The following is a 20,014-nucleotide window of genomic DNA, read 5'->3' on the forward strand; positions in this document are numbered from 1 at the left end:
AAACTACTTTGTAAATTGTATTTGACGGTTTCTTTCAATACTTAATATTATCTAGCCCGTCAAATATGTTTGTCAGTAGGAAAAGACATCTCATCATTTCTATGGGACTAACCCTTCACGCCTACATTTTTTACATTTGCCGCTTTTTTCTACTGATGAAAATGGCTTGGCAAACTATATGTATTAAATTTAAGAAAGTAGTATTATTGCCCTTAATCGCATTTTTATTTGATTTCCGAACGAATTCTAACTGTCAAATTTTGACGTTAGAAAGTTAGGTTAGAATAATAAGTTGGAAGTTAGGTTAGTTTGCATTGTAACCATAGACATACAATATAACTAGACAAGAAGTCGAGCGACCAGGGGTAAGAGAAAGACATATATGACGTCATCATGACATCATAATATGGGGTTACCATGGTCGCAAAAAATTACCCTAAAATGTAATAGGAAAACGATGCAACAAGTACTTAAATTACGTAATGAGTGAGTCGCCATTTTGACTCCCTAACTTGCGAAGTATCGCGAACATAATCGCAACTAGTAGTCGGTTTATTTGTTTTTGTAGTAACTTGTAAATAAGCCTTACTTACCTATATGAAGTTTTGAGTTGATATAAGATTAGGTGATTGTTGGAATAAAAAGGATAAACTATCAAAAGAGGTAATTTCTTTATTCAAAACTTATATTATTATAACTGTACTTACTAGAAATAATAATTAAATGTGTCGTTCTCAATAAAAGGTACCACATAGTCGCTTACCATAAGGATACAATTTGCTTGCTCTCGATACGTACAACCTGTAAGAGCGTTCTTATGATAAGCGATAATGCGGTACCTTTTACTTGAGAACAACACAAATAAATTGAATACTAGGCCATAATTTGGTAAATATATATATATTATATAATACAAGCATTTCAAAATGGAAACAACCCTATTGCAGCGAAGGTTCTTGACGGTGTGCTTGAGCGACACCTCAGTTGATACGCAGTATATGATTTTAAGCTAACATGGTCATTTACATTAAAACTGTTACTTAAAACCGAATATTTATGTTTAAATAAAAAATCTTACGTGATGCGCGTTGTACATACTGTGGGGGTCAAGAAAACTTTATTTACACATACACTTGTAACCTGTGGATCAATTATATGAAGTTCAATAATAGCTTCAGAATGCTGTTGAGACTGCCACGACGACGACGTGCACGAATGGACGATTTCCATGACATGAAGAAAAGAATTTTCTCTCTCCTCTCCTGCGGGGTAGTATTAATCAATTTTAATAATTACATTATTTTAGAGTTTTGTACTCATATAATCCGTAATCCCATGTACCAAGCCTCCAAAGAAATAATTTAAAAATTTAAGTCTGTGGTCTTAATAGTACAACGGGTTATTCCTACTAGTTACCACCAAGTTGTTACTAGTGGTAACTACTAGGAACTTTTGTCCACCTTTTACCACAGGTAGTTACACTAACTTTATTCCCACCTTTTACCACTGGTAACTACTGGGAAATAAAATTCCCACTGGTAATAGGTAGGATTTTTAATTCCACTGGGAATTAACTCTAATAAATTATTGGGGGTGATTACTGAATCACCCCCAATAATTTGTTAGAGTTCAAGAACCCAAATAAATACTTCAAAACACTGTGAGACCTATGTTAAGATGTACCAACTCTAATATAGTGTATAGTGTAACGGGTTATTCCCACTAGTTACTATTACTTATTTAATAACAGCCAACTTACGTGCATGAACAAGGTTGGAAAAGAAAACTTTTCGATGAAAGTTCGTTTGCCCAGTTTGCGGACACAATGTTGTTCAAAATGTTTGGAACAAATACGCGAGTATTTGTGAGGCATCCAATTTGATTTTCCAGTTCCCGCAATCCATTCTTTAACAATTTCATCCTCCGTCGGAAAGCTGGAAATATCAAATAGCTTGAAACTCCCGAAATATGGGGTAATTGCAGGGGACTTTTTTTATATTTGTTTGCAACCCTAAATAAAATACTACTGAATTTGACTGGTTTACATAACCAAACTTTCTGTTTTATTTTTAGCAATAATTTACTGATATCTCCTATTTTATCAAGTTTTTCATAATCCAACTAATGATGTAACTCAGTAACTTGGTTCCTGTGAGATTTGAGAAAGAAATACATGATCAAAATACGAAAAACTTGTACTTACGCATGAAATGTTACACCCGCTTATTTTCGCAAGCTATTGCTTTTATAGGCAACCACTGAACACCCCACCATGTTAATTGTACGTAAAAACTTCTTACATCTCCATTAAATACTTAATAAACACAATCATTCACTTTATAAAACTTCTACAATAAGAAAACCACATTGTTTACTAGCACTCTTGACAATATGATTGACAGTTTAATGTATGGCATCTTGCGGGATTTTGTCTCTTTCACTCTTATAAATTTCTGTATATCGCCATCAGCCTCCTTCCTAAGCTGCCATAACCCGACCATGAAAAAAAACCCGGTCGGTGATAAAGACAAAGCATTGCACTATTTTCTCTTTCCTCTTATAGGAATCGCAATAAGACTATCTTTCTCTATCAAAGAGTGTCAGGCCCTTGATTGTAACACTCTGTTATTGTATTGCTTATTTTATTAGCACTATGTTTGTGGAAAAGAGCAAGGACATAAGTAATGCTAAAAGCCGTCTTTTAGACGTGTTCGCCGACCTTGACGACGATGAACTAAAGGACGTGAAACAGTGGATCGCTAGTAAACAGTTTAAAAAAGGTACCTCGTCTTATCACTTAGTCTTCTTCTTCCTCGCGTTGTTCCGGCATATTGCCACGGCTTATGGGCAGTGCCGGATTAAGATGTTTTGGTGCCCTAAGCATTTCTAGACCATGGTGCCCCCTGTCCCTAGAGTAATCATGATTATATTGAATTTTCTTGGTAAATTGAGTCACGTCCAATGCCACATTACTGTTGAAAATAGAATCATCAACCTGTCACATCATTTTATCATGGATATTGACAGTGCTGCAGCAGTAACGTTGTAGTTGGAACAGTAGTGCTGCTGAAGTCGCCATCCGAATGCCACCTTTATCAAAGCGCCTATTTAAACGAAATGACCGAAATAACCTAATATATCATCATTATCATTCTGTGCTTGCTTTACTATGCAATTAAAACGTGTTTTGGTTCTCAATCCTCAAATAATCCCCAGTGTAGGCAACATGACTTATACACCTGCCCAAGAGTACCCTGAAAGTTTTGAACAGTGTATTTAATTTATTGAAGGCCGTGCGATGCCATAAATATATAATAAAGGTGAAAAAAAGCCGGAAGCCCAGAACATCCGACCGTGTCGGGAATTCGTGCGAGGTCGAAGGCCGAGCCAACCGATGTCCAAGTGTAAGCGAAGACATTGGCCGTGCTCTGCGCAGGATTTTTCAACCTCTTAAGCTTTTGGGCTTGGCTCTGACTCAACTAAGGGCCAAATTTAAAAAGCAAATTATTGAGTACGGAAACGAAACTTAATCACGTATAATTAAGTTTTAAAATTACCTCCGACGTTTTAGGGATGGCGTTGTCCCTATGGTCTCGGAGAAGACTGGCTAAAGTCGACATCATTATCTTGACGTTGGAGGTAATTTTAGAACTTAATTCAACGCGATTAAGTCCCGTTTTCGAAAATAATAATGTGTAAAGGCAAAGTCTATGGCTGAGATTATAACAAGGCTGAAGGCGCGGAGCATCCGATTGGCGCTTACGAATGAGGTTACAAAAGGTCGAGCTGCAAGAAAGCAGAGCTTGAAATTGATCAATGGCGAAAAGTGGACGAGGCCGAAGGCCGAGCTGCGAGAGAGGAAAGCTTGGATTTGGATCCATGGCCATAGTGTAAGTTTTTTTTTTATGATACAGTAGGCAAACGTGCAGACGGATCACCTGATGGTAAGCGATTACCGCCATCCGTGTAAGTGAGGCAGAAGATCGACTTGCGAAAACGTTACGTTTTAAAGTGTCTTTTTGATGTTAAAAGTCGAAAAGTCAAAAGCATTTATTTGTTGTTAGCCAAACATACAGTTGGTAACAGTTAGTTGTCACTTGATTATTCGGCAAAATGAAATTATGCGAATAATTGGCTGCGAAATGACATTTGGCAATATAACTATCGGCAATGATTTAGAGAACCTCTAGAAGGCATAAGACCCACCAACTGAAACAGTGGCTTGAAATCGAAGTTATGTAATCACCTGTATGTACTGCTTGGCCTTTGGATTTATTCGAATGCGCGACTTGATAGGATTCTTTCGATTGTCGACCTTCGCGGGGCCCCTTATAACACTTAAAAAATTGACAATTAGGTTGTGGCTCGGCCTGGCCGACAAATCTGGCGTGCAAGAGAGCAAATTCGCTACAAAATCGGTAGCCTATGTCGAAAAATCGGCTGACGGGTAGGCGACCCCGACCGCAAGATTTTTTGGCCATGGGCCTCCGCGTAAGGTGTAAGGTCGAATCAAAGGCCTACGTTGAAGACGTGCTTACGTGTCCTTACTCTCTTACTATTACGTCCTTTCGTTTTCCTACTTGTACACGTATAAAAAGTTTCATAATACTAATTTTTTTGCCTACGATTTTGGTGCCCCCCTAGACGTGGTGCCCTAAGCAAGTGCTTATTTTGCTTAAGGGTTAATCCGGCACTGCTTATGGGAGCCTGGGGTCCGCTTGACAATTAAACCCAAAATTTGGCGTAAGCACTAGTTTTTACGAAAGCGACTACCATCTGACCTTCCAACCGAGAGGGTAAATTAGGCCTTGTGGGGATAAGTCCGGTTTCCTCACGATGTTTTCCTTCACCGAAAAGCGACTGGTAAATATCAAATGATATTTCGTACACAAGTTCCGAAAAGTCATTGGTACGAGCCGGGGTTTGAACCCGCGACCTCCGGATTGCAAGTCGCACGCTCTTACCGCTTAACCGCACGCTCTTACCGGGCCACCAGCGCTTTTTTTTTAGTGTTATCACTTAGTATTCCACCAATTTACTCTCTAATCAACTTAACCCACATATGCCAATTTAATCGTTTCCTAGCCAACGGGAAACACTCCCTTCTACTGGCTACTCGATGCATTCGCAACAAAAACTTAATCTAGACATATATCGGTGATCCAAGAGCCAAATTCTTAATTTAAATATTTCGTTAAATCCAATATCATTTCATTTAAGATTGTCTGGAAAAGATCGTTCTTTAGTGATAAGAGCGCCTGTCATCTGCCTCTATCATTAATCAATTGTTTTTCTTTAAGCTGTATCTTTTACTGAGATGTGCCAATAAAGAGTATTCTATCTATCTATCATTTCGCAGGGCAGAACTAACCATAAGCAACTAGTTCTCTGACCAAGTAGTGATCATAATGAAAAAATATGTACTTAACCCTAACTTAATTTTGATTTTATATTCACAGATTTAGAAAACAAGAAATCAATAAAACAATCAGATGAAGTACTAATCAAAATAGCAGATGTGATCAAAGGAATGGTGAAGTTTGAAGCCGAGATGGCAACGGAAAAGATAGCATTCCCCATAGAGGGGGATGCGGCAGATTGCAACAGTGTGAACACTCGGCATGTGGACGAGTTCCTGTATGACGAGGAGCAGGTTTAGGAGCTCGTGAAGGATGGGAGGCTGTCTAGACATTATTGTCTTGACTGCAATTCACAGAATATTAAAGTAGGCTATCTGATGTGACTTTTCTACTTTTTGATGAAAAATATCATGTGCAAGCATTATTTGTTTTTCAAGCTTAACACATTCACTGCCAGACAAAAAACGGCGCACTACCCCAGAAACCAGTGGTCTATAGTTGCGTACAAAACAACCTGCCCAGCGGGCTGTCCGGCATCTGAACAAAGTTCGCGAGCGCCCACCAGGTGGGTTCCCGGCAGTGAATGTGTTAACATACGAGTATATTAATGTTACACTTGTGGGTTTACTAAAGGTGATTTGAGTTTAACTTTTTCTATTATGACCTTTGACTATAATTAATATAATTATTGAGTGTCTTCTGATCAGTTCAAAGAGAACATATCAATATATTTCTAACTATATGAATTTCTTTGAACACATATTACATAGTGTCTGGTGTCTGCATTTTGACAATATTTCTGATTGTATGGTGGCAGCCAGGGATATCCAACAATTGAAAATATCATCATAAGGACGCTGTTAAAAATGTGTTTAAAGAAATTAGTAGGATGAAAACACTCAGTCAATGGACTCGAGTATATCTATTTTCAAGTAATATCGTTTTTCAGGAGCTGACATTCATTTCACATTCCAAATCCAGAGTACAACTTCAGTGTATATTTAAAGTTCTGCTGCCAAAGGATCTGGAGTGTAAAGTAATTTTAGATGTTGGCTCTAGGTTTGGGGGCGTATTGTATGGCGTAAGTCATATTGAGTTCGTTATTATTGTTTTATATTATGTTTTTTGCATTTATTATGTCTGAATTGTTATGTAGCTAATTTCTGTTTCTTTTCCAGGCATATTATTATACAAATGCTTCAAAGATTATTGGTATCGAACTTAATAAAAAATGTTGCGAAATACAAGAGAAGGTGATAGCTCAATTTAAAGTGGTCAATTCTGATGTGTTAAATAAGGCTGATATATTAAAGAAATCTGATATTTGTATCATTAATTGTTTGGACTTCTTTGTGAGTACAGAGGAACACAAAAGATTGTGGTATTTTTTCAAAGAACATTTGCCGAAGGGCAGTTACGTTGTCCTGGACAGGAGTGTTGCCGATACATTACAGCCGCTGGATATGTTTGACGAGTTTGCGGATTGGCTGAGTGTTATTAAACCATTACAATTAGATAACGAAATTTTGTTTGATGTAGAAGATTTACATGAGCTATACTTATACATTGTAAATTAAATTAATCAGTACAATAAATAAGTAATCGAAGCAATCTAACTCCTCTTATTTTTTTACCAGAGCGTTCTCCTCTCAATGAGATTTTTGTATCAATTTGTATTTTTTTCTAAATATTTTCAAATGAAACCATTTCAATCGATTGGTCTAATTCAACATTGTAACGCAAATCGCATGCAATTATATGTGCGGTTTGTAGAGGCTCTTATAGTAGATATAAATAGATCGTGTCATTCACGACGCGTGCCCTAACCCATATTGTCATGTTATCAAAGCTTCGATTTAACACATCTGCGCGTCATCGTGGATGACACGAACTATAATATTAACCTTTAGAATATCAACCAAGACCACTTTAAATGAACAATTTATATCCAAGTCATAATTTGAAAAGAACTTAGTCGGCACTTATTTTAGTATCAATATTGATACTTGTATCTTAAAGGTTAAAAACATACGTCCCAAAAGCCACAGCAATATGCACCGTACCTCTTCTTTAACAAAGGCGAGTTTCTTCTGTATCTCCAGCTCCCGTTTCTGCTCGGCGGCGCTGAGCTTGGTCTCGATGTCCTTGGTGATCTCCTCCACCTTGGCCGTGACGGTCGAGCGCGCCTCCTCGATCTTAGCGTTCTGATGGTGGATGAGTAACAAAAAATAAGGGAAAATAATAATAAAAAAATGGTTTAAATAATTATGATGAGAATGATATGATTCATTGGTGGTTGTGGCCTATCGAGGTTTCTCTTGTATGTTTTCTTATAAAGAAACATCGAAAGGCTATGATATAAAAAGTCGTTAAAATATAATTTTGGTGAAGAAAAAAATATAAATAACAAGTTGATGTTGGATGACATCCTGTTAATTGTACCTGTGTTGTGGAGTCTGATCTGCCCTGTGGATTCTGGTTTAGACAGCGTCGATAGTGATCTTTGTGGCATTAGTCTGACTCAAACCACATAAATCAAATTTTGACATTTATCGATGCTAAAATACCGCAGTGCCTAAAGCCTCCTGTGCTTGGAGGTGTTGGTCATAAACCTTCGAGGCGCGAAGCCTAACTGCCCCTGCAGTTCCACCTGAGATCATGTGGCCAACTACCACAGCTCAATTAGCGGAGATTTTAATTGGCATATAACCCAGTTTTTCTGTTGATCTTGGTCTGACAGGTTTGATTTCGGCGGCAAAAGGTCCATCAGGTTTATTAAGAATTAAAGGTTTGGACAACAGCAACTTGTCTCGGAAGGAAATCTCCTAATGATCTGGCCATACCTTGGTTTTTAGAAGGGAAGAAAATGAGGACCTAAAAGATAATACAGTATGGTATCTCACATGATGGCGCCGTTCTCGCCTCGGCCTGCTGCAGCTCGTCCTGGATGGAGGTCTCGAGCTGCTGGAAGCTGCTGGTGGCCGGTACTGCTGCTACACTACAGCACTCACATGATGGCGCCGTTTCTCGCGCTGCTCGGCGTCGCGGGCGAGGCGGCGCTCCTCGGCCTGCTGCAGCTTGTCCTGGATGGAGGTCTCGAGCTGCTGGAAGCTGCTGGTGGCCGGTACTGCTGCTACACTACAGCACTCACATGATGGCGCCGTTTCTCGCGCTGCTCGGCGTCGCGGGCGAGGCGGCGCTCCTCGGCCTGCTGCAGCTTGTCCTGGATGGAGGTCTCGAGCTGCTGGAAGCTGCTGGTGGCCGGTACTGCTGCTACACTACAGAACTCACATGATGGCGCCGTTTCTCGCGCTGCTCGGCGTCGCGGGCGAGGCGGCGCTCCTCGGCCTGCTGCAGCTTGTCCTGGATGGAGGTCTCGAGCTGCTGGAAGCTGCTGGTGGCCGGTACTGCTGCTACACTACAGAACTCACATGATGGCGCCGTTTCTCGCGCTGCTCGGCGTCGCGGGCGAGGCGGCGCTCCTCGGCCTGCTGCAGCTTGTCCTGGATGGAGGTCTCGAGCTGCTGGAAGCGCTCCTGGTTGCCGGCGCGGACCTTGCGCACCTGCTCCTCCTACAGCACAAGGCGGAAGCGGACGACATTCAAATCAGGCGGTATGGAGACAGAACGTTTTTGCTAATATATCAAGTCTACTTAATTCGGTAATCTGTTTGGGAAGTTAATACATTTTTGCCGAGGGATGGAAGCAAAGGAATCTCATGGTGAGAGAGATGATAAATAATCATATTGAAGGCCCATTTCCAATCAGATTTAAGAAAAAAATACTCTCATGAAATATTTTTTCTAATACACTAACTAAGGAACGAATAATTAACATATTTAAACCTGAAGTCAACGATGTGATGCGTAAAATATACCTACAACAAAATACCCGCACCCTCTTTCAAAGACAAACGCCTGACTAGTTAAATGCAAAAATGTTCTGTTTTCTCTCCAGATAACAAAATGGTGGTGAAATTATAAACATTGCCTACCAGCTGCCACGGGCGAAGCTCCCCTATAACGTAGTTAAAACATCTCCGGTAAGTTATTGGATGGCTAATGTCTGCCAGCGAACGTTTAATCAAATTGGGCCGAGAGTGGCGCCCGTGGAGACGCCGGCAATCAAGTGAGGATTTAACAACTATCATCGGTGTGCGACGACAGACTAATAATGTATAAAAATGCTGTATCATTTTGATTTTTCGTCTTTAATACAGAAAAACAAGACGACAAAAAACATACAGATCACGACAATGACAGTGTCATACGCTTTAGTAAAGCAGAGTTGGAATAATTTAGTTCACACAACAACACACAAAGTCACAAACATTCAATAGTGCAGGGATCCGTAAAGAGCCAATCGCAGTAGTTACATCAGTTGAAGAGATGTTGGAGCGGCAAATGTTGTTTTCCTTAGTTTAGGAAGTCCAAGGTATTCTCCAAAATCTTTTCAATGACTTTCAAGAGCCATAACTGGACCAATTCTGTCAATTCTGTCAAATTATAACATTAAGTCAAAAGAAGAGTAATTAATTTAAATGAGAAATGTTTGACTACGTCCAGTTTTACCTCCAAGGCGGCTCATGCAGCTTGCGAGTCACAGTTTGCCGACCCCTGCAGTGCAATATATGTGGCGTTCCACGGGTAAAAGGACCTTATGGCGGTTAGCATATACGTCGGTGCTACGCGACGTAAGTGCCAAGCGCCATAAGGTACCTTTACCCGTGGAAAGACACATTTGGCTGCTAAGCCTGGCGTGTGCGTTTACAGTCAGCATTAAATAATTAGTGACGGTTCAATCGTAGCAAAGGTGTGTTCCGATAAATTTAGCTACTTTGGCCTCTTCTCTACGAGTACCTACATAGGACTGAATTCGGACGGCCCTATCGGACCAGAAATGCAACAAGCCATATTCCACATGCTCGTGGAGTATCTCGAACGCGAGCGAAGTGAAATTGTAAATTATCTAGCTCTGCAGTTAGTTATGTTTTAGATATTCTATGTATTAGCTTTTTCAAAGCTTTTTCTTTTGTTTTATTGTTGTGTGCTCAAGCTCTTCTTTTACAATGTAGTATTTTATCATTTATGTTAAACATGATGTTAAAATATTTTCATTAAGGAAACTGTAAGTCTAGTTTTAAGAAAATCTGCAGTGTTATATATAACTATGAAAGACTGTTTGTTTCTTAAATAAATAAATAAATGTATTTGCATTCACGGAACTTCCGTGTTGATTCGAGCACCCGATCATTATCCATATTTTCTAAAATACCTAGTTGCTTTAGCAAATTGAGTTTGAGTTTTGTAAATTTTGTAATCATTATTTTGCTGATTTTGTGTATTAATTTATTTATTATGGTAAGGGAGTTACGTTTTTATCTCTACAAAAACATCTCATAATGCTGCTTTCAAATGCCATTATTGCAAAAAATGCTCGAATCTGTCATAAGTAGGTCCTGTAAGATAGTACACCAACAAACCCTAATAAAAAAATCCTTGTATACAGTTGTTAAGTTTTGTCACAATCTCTTAGATTTGACAGATGTTTATGTATAGGTATTTTTGTCGTATTTGCGTTTATAAACTCAAATTATTTAGATGTGAGATAAAAGCGTACTACGTACGCGCGAATTTTAAAACTGGTTCATCTCTTTTAATAAGATAGAGGTTGCTTATCTCGCGCACCACTCATTAGCTATGTGCTAAGTTCTGAGCTACTACAATCGGCTGGAAAGAATAAGGGTAATCAAACAATAATTTTAGAAAAGGTAGTGTCACTTACATGTTCACGAAGGCGCTCGAGCATCTTCTTGATGTTCTCGTCGCGCTGCGCGGCGGCCGTGTTCATCTTCTCCTCGATGGCCTTGTACACCTCGGCCGTCTGCTGCTCCAGAGTCAACCTGTACAAGAACACCATTAAATCACACGAACCTAGCCGCTGCCATACCCTCCTAAGGCCCAGCCATACAAATCAAAAATCCAAAATTTGCTACTGAAATTTGAACCTATGGTCGGAAATAGAGTTGATTTTGTTTTGTCTGAAAATTTCACGTTAGGAGAACAATATTCTGAAATAACTCTTTAGCGATAAGACCTCCTATCTATCCTAGTTCAATATGGTTAATTTGTGTCATGATTTTTTTTTTCATATTGGTGAGCAATAAAGAATATTTGTATTGTATAACATGAAGTTTGTCATGAAAAGCGAGTAGAAGATTTGTATGTAAAATTTATTAGTATTACAATTTCTAGCACCGAAAACTATTACCAGACATAGATATATGTTACATAAATGTTAATTCCAAGTTTCATGCAATTTAAGCACGTCGTTTTAAAATGATTCGAAGTTATTTCGATTGTATGGGAGCGGCGTTTGGGCGGCGAGGTCGTGTCGTGTGACTCATATTAAGTATTGTAATTTACATTTCACGTACGACTTGGAAAATCGTATGACATTAATTTAGATATTTGTAAATCAAGATGGTGGTCTTAAAGTTTTCAGTACAAATATTGTCTTTGATGTGGTCTTTGGGTCTCTTGCTTTGTTTGGCGACTCCTTAGTCCGTTCTAACGGTGCTCCGTAGTATAGCAACCTATTTCTCTCATGTCTTTTACACGGGACTTTAGAGAATCCACACAGAGCGAGTCGCCTCGCGAGGAAATTGCCGCGCAAAGCAGTTCGGTCTGTGGAGACATGAGTGGGGTGCTTCACCCGAGGCACGTCTACACAGACCGAGCTACTTTGCGCAAAAATTTCCTCGCAAGGCAGCTTGTTCGGTGTGGATTCGTCTATGGATAATTTAATAGAAAATAGTTAAGTATTAGGCGGGTCCACACAGAGCGAGCATACGCGCGAGGCAATTTCCTCGCGCACAAACTGGCCAATGTAAACGTGCGGGGCGGCGCGCGCGTTATTTCTCGCCTGAGCGCGCCTCCTCGGCCGAGGCACGTCTACACTGGCATTTCGTACGCACAGACAAAAAATAAAATTATACAAAAATATAGGAAGGAGTGCCAAGAAATAGTCACATCTCAACATGATGTAGACCTCACGTCTCTCCTGTAAGTCTGATGGCTTCACTGACCTTGTCTTCTCGACGCCCTCGAGATGGTCCTTGAGCCGAGCCCTCAGCTCGTTGATGTATGCCTCGCGCTTCTCCTCATGGGAATCCATCTTGGCGTCCAGCGCCTCCTTGGTGGTGGCGATGAAGTTGTTGGTCTGCTCGCTGCGGAACCGCGACGCCTCCTCGATCTTGGCCATCTTCTGGGCGATCACGGCCATTTTGCTGGCTTCCAAACTCTGGAATGGAAATATAATTTTGATTTTATGTTTCTAATGGTGTATATTTTTAGGACAATAGCATACCTACCTATAGAATAAATAATTATATACGTCTGTGCGCTCTAGTGACCCATGCACTCTCTCGAGCCATCGCGGTATGGCACCAGGAAAATGAGTGATTCTAATACCTGTTGCCTCTCGTGTTGATAGATATAAGGTGTAAATGTCGTCTCAAATCTGGAGCAAATCAACTGGGGAAGCACTTTCACTATGCAGAAGAACAATATAAATGCTACTTTGTAGGTATGAATGAATTGTTGTGTATGTTCCTGATGGTATAATAAATACTATAATAAATTAATTAATAAATACAGCGCTCTCGTTCGGATTGATAAGGAGCCTGAGAAGGCCTCAGATTAGAGTTTATTCATCAGGATATAACCATACGCAGGAAGTTTACACACTCACATAGCCGCTCTTCAGCAGCCTGCAGTTTCCCCTGGGTATCCTGCGCTTGCAGACATTTCGCGTGGGTTAGCATACCAGGTAATTAATAATTACCTTATAAAGTATACTCACACGTCTCCTCTCCTCGGCAGCTTTCAATTTCTCCTGTATCTCCTCGACAGACGGGGTCTTCTCGAGGGAGTCGGCGCGGCGCGGCACGGGCACGCCCACGGGCTCGGCGAGGATCACCTCGTACGCCAGCCCGCCCTTCGACATCTCCTGGCAGCGGATTTCGGTCGCTGTCGACAATATGCATGAAATCAGGACAGTTGGTAAAAAAGTAACACCCTATTTCCATAAAAGTCAAATTATTATTTTGCTTATTTTGGAAAGCGTTTTCACATGATGAAGAGTTCTATGAAATCCCTATGAATATCACTAACCCGATACCTGAAGTATACCAGACCTGCTAGCATGAGTTGCGTTCTTGCGCGCGACTCCATACATCTAACGCGACTTCAAGTATGGACTTGCGCGCGAGAATGTGTCTAGTGACCTGCTAGCATGAGATTTACTACTACTAGTACATAGCCTTTGGCCAATTATCAAATTCCATTGTATTTTGAATATTTTCAGACCAGTCAAATTTTTTAAATATCTTGGACGTTTGTTAGCTTTTTGGTTTGAAGGCAGCTAGAGTATAACATAAGGGAATTGACACGATATGGTAGCTTACTGGATAAAACGTTGCTACACGTAAATGAATAAAATTTATACAATGTGGATAATAAAAACATAAAGATAACAATTCGGTGACCAATTTACGTTATGAGAGTAGGTACAAAAATTTGGTGATGGATGCAAACGTCCAAGTAGCAAATTTCTTGTGAAACAAGACATTTCCAGGAGAACTTTTCCGGTTAATTTAACTCCGCCAATGCAGCACAAAACAGGCCCAAGAAAATTAAATTACAAGGGGCTGCAGCAAAGATGAATAAGTAAAAAGGGGCAACTGGGGCAGAAACGTGCATTTTAAATCCCCCTCGATTGTCCAGAGATAATCTTCGCTGAGAAAACAAGTAAATTGAATGAATAGTCACTAGGAAACGAATTAAAGAGACGAATGAGTCTGGACTGCACTTGGGCATGTATCCAGGATTCTTTCAGTCCGAATTGTTTAATGGTTAACACTGAGCGATATTTCGTGTAGAAGTTTTAAAAGGATTTTCTGTTGAGAGGTACAAAACGGTATAGCCTGAATTTATAGTATTTGCAATGTTTGGTGAATACAGTTTTTTTCAACGTTTAGTAAACGACTGGTGCACTAAAAAATAATGAATGCCGGACATTAAACAATGCCTTCGGAGTTATTATTTCTATGCTAGGCAATACGTACTGAATCTTCACAATCACCCCAAAAATATTCGCGTATGTAGTATGTATGAAATTATCTTCTGTTTTTTTTTCACCCAAAAGCAATTGATAAATATCAAATTATATTATATACATAAGTTCCAAGAAACGCATGGGTTCGAAGTTCATACTAAGTACAAAGGTATCTTCACAATCACCCCAAAAATATTCGCGTATGTATGAAATTATCTTGTTTTTTTTTTCACCCAAAAGCAATTGATAAATATCAAATTATATTATATACATAAGTTCCAAGAAACGCACGGGTTCGAAGTTCATACTAAGTACAAAGGTATGAGACTCATGAAAGTAACCTCCGGTTTGATAATCGAACAACATTTAATCAGCTAAACATTTATTTTATTAATCTAAGCAAACATTTTGAGTTGGGGGAAAAATAGTTTGATTCACGCATCTCAACTGATTAGTAAGTAGGTATCTACATAAAATGAAATATAAAAAGCTCATTAAGACGGCGCGACAACTCGCATGCGAGTTTCTTTACATTGTGGTATTTGATCGTTCTCGAACTGTCTATCTCTGCCTTATACGATGAAAAAACACCCACTCACTCACCTGACAGTTCCATTAAAAAATAATGCGTATTTATTAGCAGGTATGTAAGTAAATCACTTTCAAAAGACAATGAAATTATTCATCAAATCGATAACAGCGAATATCGTCTACACTCTATACAACTACACAGTTGGAAGCTAACTAAGAAATGATACAGGATACTAATTGTCTACATTATACATATTGCGGGTCAAAGGATTGTTATCATTCGATAACATGTTTATTATAAAAAGGAGAAAGTTGATAACAATGCAATATAACATATGTATCACTAAAGATACCGTCAAAAATAATAAGATTAATTAGTCAATTTTATCAGCCAACATGGTTACTATGCCTCTAATGTGGACAAAATGTAACTTAGTCAATGAAGTATACAAAGACAGACTTTCCGAGCTGGCGTGGGGATGAAGATATGATCGTATATGCACATTAATTGTTACATATTTGCCGTGATTTAATTTTAAATCACTACGCCTTATAAGACAAAGTCCCCCTCCGCGTTTGTCTGTCTGTATGTCGGTATGTACGCGATAAACTCAAAAAGTACTGAACGGATTTTCATGCGGTTTACACATAAGGTTTTGTGTAAACTTTGCGAAGACGGGCGGTTCGCAAATTTTTCAAACGAAGTACTAATACATAAATCCTTCCCCGGAACTCAAACTATGTCCTTAGGTTACCAAATTTAATTTAAATCTGTTTAAGCGTGAAGACTAATAAACAGGTAGACAATTAATTTTACATTTATAATACTAGTAGTGTTAAAAATACACCAACCATCATCAAATAGAGGATTTAATAAAATAAAAACAGGCATAATATTAATTTGACAACTCCACTGCGGCGCAGCCATTGCCGCGATGCTCATCTGTCAGTCCTTGTCGCGGTAACGGTATAGTGATGTATCCATATCCAATACCGATTGTAGGGCTGCACTGGCGAAAGCCTCATCATCGGTTATAAGCAGAGATCGGACAAATTTGCGTCATTGCTCGCAATAATGTGGACATGACTCCAAAATTAATCAAATATGTAATCATTTAATTAATTTCTTACTTGACTTCAATTTTAATTCCTAGTCAATAAATACAAAAGTTTGTTAAAGTATAGATTTATTAAGAAAATGATCAGTATTTTTTCCAAATTTTCTGCAGTCAGTCTATTTCTTTTTACATCAAAAATATACTTAAGTGCTGAAAAACTCTGCTCGCACTCCACTGATGTTAATGGGGCAAACTTAAGTAGTTTTATAGGAATATTATTATTCCAGTATAATTCAGAGTTTATTTTCTGTTCTAAGTTGTGGGCAATAACCTCAAAATCGGGATAAACTAAACAAAGAACAGAAAATATATATAAAACTACTTCGTTAAGTTTTTCAGCACTTAAGTATTTTTTGATGTAAAAAGAAATAGACTGACTGCAGAAATTTTGGAAAAAATACTGATTATTTTCGTTAATATATCTATACTTTAACAAACTTTTGTATTTATTGACTAGGAATTAAAATTTAAGTCAAGTAAGAAATTAATTAAGTGATTACATATTTGATTAATTTTGGAGTCATGTCCACATTATTGCGAGCAATGACGCAAATTTGTCCGATCTCTGGTTATAAGACTTATAAGTAGGGATGTAGTCATAGCACACGTCGGACATATCAGTATCAACTTTTTACAGGCGCATGTAAGTTGAAGTACACATATTCGTAAGGATCGTAAGCATAACATTAAAGCTAAATGTGCCCTACGTGCATAGAGGCAGTTTGCCCAACACCACCGGACGCTACCGTGCCCGTTACTTTTAAATGCGGGTAGGATAAACCTATGACCCTTTAGGTAAGTTTGGGGTCCTGACCATGCAATGGCTTTCTATGTGGAATGTTTTTACATAAAACTTTATGGTTTTTCGATCGGGGTTTTGTTCAATTCATAGTGTCATAAGGATTTGTTTAAGTACAGTCGCTATCAGATATCACACTGATCACACACTCTAACGCCTAGATAATTGAGGCGGGTTCAGATATTTGTGAGCACCTTGGCCGCTCCGATATATCTGATGACAAAAAAAATAGTATATTACATTTGTCTGGTATTCATACACTTTCTTACGCTTCTTTTTGAAGCCTATTTATTTCGTGCACTACAGAATTCTAAGCCTTTTTTTAGTATATTTTGTAACAACCTCATTATATCAGATACACATTATATCAGGCAACGTCCGTATCTCTATCTGTACACAGAAGAATAAAGAAAATGGGTCATATTGTAGTGTTCATAGAAAGTAGTTATATATACAGGTAATTTTCTGACCAAACTCTGAGGGGTGAATATGTAGGTCATACTTAACAACTTTTACTATAGGGCCAACCCTGAAACCGCAGAATAAAATCTGTCGTCTTCTGTGAAACATAGTCAATGTTTTCTACAGAACAGCAGATTTTTTTGCGTTTTTAGTGTTCGTCCCATAGTGAAAGTTGTTTAGTATACTTAGCCCTCAGAGTATGGTCGCAGAGATAACAAAATCAACTGTATATAAATAATAAAATCAGCCTATAAACGTCCTACCTGCTCGGCAAAGGCCTCCTCTCATGCGCGAGAGTTTAGACTGTAGTCCCCACACTGGCCCAATGCGGATTGGGGACTTCACCTTTTGAATTTCTTCGCGAATGTATGCAGGTTTCCTCAAGATGTTCACCTTCCCCGGAGAGCTAGTGATAAATCCGTATAATAAGTTCCGAAAAACTCATTGGTACGAGCCAAGATTTAAACCCGCGACCCCCGGTTTGAAAGTCGGACGTCAGATCCACTCGGTCACTATCGCTTGTAAAACCTTTAGTTATTTATAAAAAAAAACTTAATGGCGTTCTGATATCATCGAATGTCCCACTCGTTTTTTTCTACATTACATACCTACACGTTAAGCACCATTAAACGAAACATTATCATCTCCAAACAAGTCTTAAACCTATTTCAAACAAGAACTATAAAACACCATGTATCATCCCTAAGCTGCAATTTAGAAAAAACCGCGCGTCATACTTGTCAAATTTAAACGCCCCTTTATCTCCCACTTAATTAAGTCCCGACATAATTTAGAGGTAAATTTAGAAGCCGGGAGAATTTCCCCGCCGCGTAAATTACCGTTATACTCAAGGTCGAATGTCGCCGAACCTTTACTCATATTTGGGAAAGGACGTAAGATTAGGTAGATTGTGAGTTTGGCAGAATCTTACGTCATTAGGAGTTTTAGTGTGAACTCTTAACTAAGGGGGGTATAATGAAAGCTTTCTAAGAATTTCAAAGTATGTTTGGACTTGGATTAATACCATTCGTGTCCGTCACTAAAATCCTTAGAGGGGGTTCTTGCATATTGTAGCGATAGAGAGACAAATAGACGAACGAAGATCTTCGTGACAAGCCCCACGTCTCAGGTCAGGTCTTTTACCAGGATATCACCTCGCAAGTTGAGTCTAATAAATAGAACACGCACAAACACAGTAACAATAACATCTGCGTTCAATTTGCGACTTCACAGCTAGTCATCACTGTAAACCAAGTTCAGTTACTTTGTGAAAATTTCTCTAAGAGGTGGTTTTTCTAGCACGCTTTTGTTTCTGCGAACAATAGCGTTCATACAAAGTTGATACGTGTAATTCCTGAGAGAGTGCCTTGTAAGCCCCTCGAGTGGGGGGAAGCCGCCCTTCAAGGATGACTCATAAGGACATTACCGTACCTAACAATAACTAAAGATATACGCGATAAACTCGTAAAACTTGGGAATCTGTGAATTCTTTATTGAAAATAAAACATGAAATGATGCGTCGTATATCTTTGTTTCACGATCTGAAGAAAGGTGCGCCCAGACCCGTTGTTGACGCGTCAGAAGGTAAGCAAACTATTTGAAGCCAAGGGCATATCGAAAACATATTCGCCTTTGTGTCCACAATATAAAGGTATCGACTATATCGGTATCGGGTAAGCTTCGTGAGAAGAAACTTCGCTTGTGTTCAGTTCTATGTTCGAATTGGGGTTTGTCAATTTATACCTATATAGCTAAAGATTCCAAAAATATTTCTTTTTTCAGGTGATAATACAAACAGCTACAGTTTTTACACAAATGTTTATACCATAAGCGGACTGACTACATTGAAAGGACGGAGATTTTTCTATTTCGTTGCAAAAAGCAGTAGGTACAGATTCCTGAATATTTTATCAGTGAATCAAAAACATCACCAAACAACTGCGCTATACAGCTATGATGCATGTTCGTGTGTATAAGCTTGAACGGGCTAAGTTGGCACACAGAGCAGTATTGATTCAACCTTCATCCAAATGCACTCATGTTAATATTACAGGCGTTGCACCAAACACTTACTTATAAATTTGACCTTCTTTGGTTGCTTCGTCCTTGGTTTGCCGACTGGTTTCTTGACTGGTGCCGAGCGCCGGTGTGCTGCGAGGAAATATAAGAGTTATGGGAGGCCTAGCCGCCGCCGAGTTCACTTGGAGATAAAGCCCATTTGATAAGTAAGTGATTTAAAGATCACCCTATAATGAATTAATGACCCCTTACGAATCTTACTCAATGCTAAGACTTGAAGAAAATGTATGGCATAAATAGTGTAGATAACTATTACACATTGCGAAAATCCTGGTTTCGATTCGGAAAAACGGAATCCTACCGCAAGTACCGCAACAATAAAACAAAAGAGAACCTTCTCGAGTCTCCGACCATTCTTCTTCATTAAGACATTCCTCGCAGGAAAACGCTCCAGGCAGTTTATTTCAATCACGAACAGCGGCAAATATTTATTACGACCTTTAATGGGCAACTTCATATTTCAGCGGGCGACAATCGAAAAGCGATTACTGGCCGATGTTTATTTAAAGATCCTCAGGCCCAAATGAATCGATGGAAACCGAACCGAT

At 39.0% G+C, this 20,014-nt stretch overlaps 1 protein-coding gene, 1 long non-coding RNA gene and 1 pseudogene across 3 annotated transcripts in view; 1 reads left to right on the forward strand and 2 right to left on the reverse strand.

Annotated features, from left to right (window-relative positions):
• The window catches only part of LOC133518420 (stathmin), a 32,631-nt gene that overhangs the window by 5,176 nt on the left and 7,441 nt on the right, over positions 1-20,014 (reverse strand). The window contains exons 2-7 of one of the 2 annotated variants that reach the window (XM_061852105.1): positions 19,461-19,538; positions 13,224-13,390; positions 12,448-12,662; positions 11,145-11,262; positions 8,792-8,932; positions 7,424-7,564 (exon numbers count right to left, since the gene is read on the reverse strand). In XM_061852105.1, coding sequence (XP_061708089.1) covers positions 7,424-7,564; positions 8,792-8,932; positions 11,145-11,262; positions 12,448-12,662; positions 13,224-13,390; positions 19,461-19,538 — 860 coding nt within the window. The remainder of the gene's footprint in view (positions 1-7,423; positions 7,565-8,791; positions 8,933-11,144; positions 11,263-12,447; positions 12,663-13,223; positions 13,391-19,460; positions 19,539-20,014) is intronic. The other variant, XM_061852104.1, reaches the window with a different exon arrangement.
• Positions 653-2,107, reverse strand: LOC133518421 (uncharacterized). The gene is made up of 2 exons (XR_009799477.1): positions 1,760-2,107; positions 653-1,262 (listed from the first exon to the last, which is right to left on the reverse strand). It is a non-coding gene; the product is annotated as an uncharacterized LOC133518421 (long non-coding RNA).
• On the forward strand, positions 2,388-6,971 carry LOC133518419 (uncharacterized; annotated as a pseudogene).

Source organism: Cydia pomonella, chromosome 5 (assembly GCF_033807575.1).
Source record: "Cydia pomonella isolate Wapato2018A chromosome 5, ilCydPomo1, whole genome shotgun sequence".
Lineage (NCBI taxonomy): Eukaryota > Metazoa > Arthropoda > Insecta > Lepidoptera > Tortricidae > Cydia > Cydia pomonella.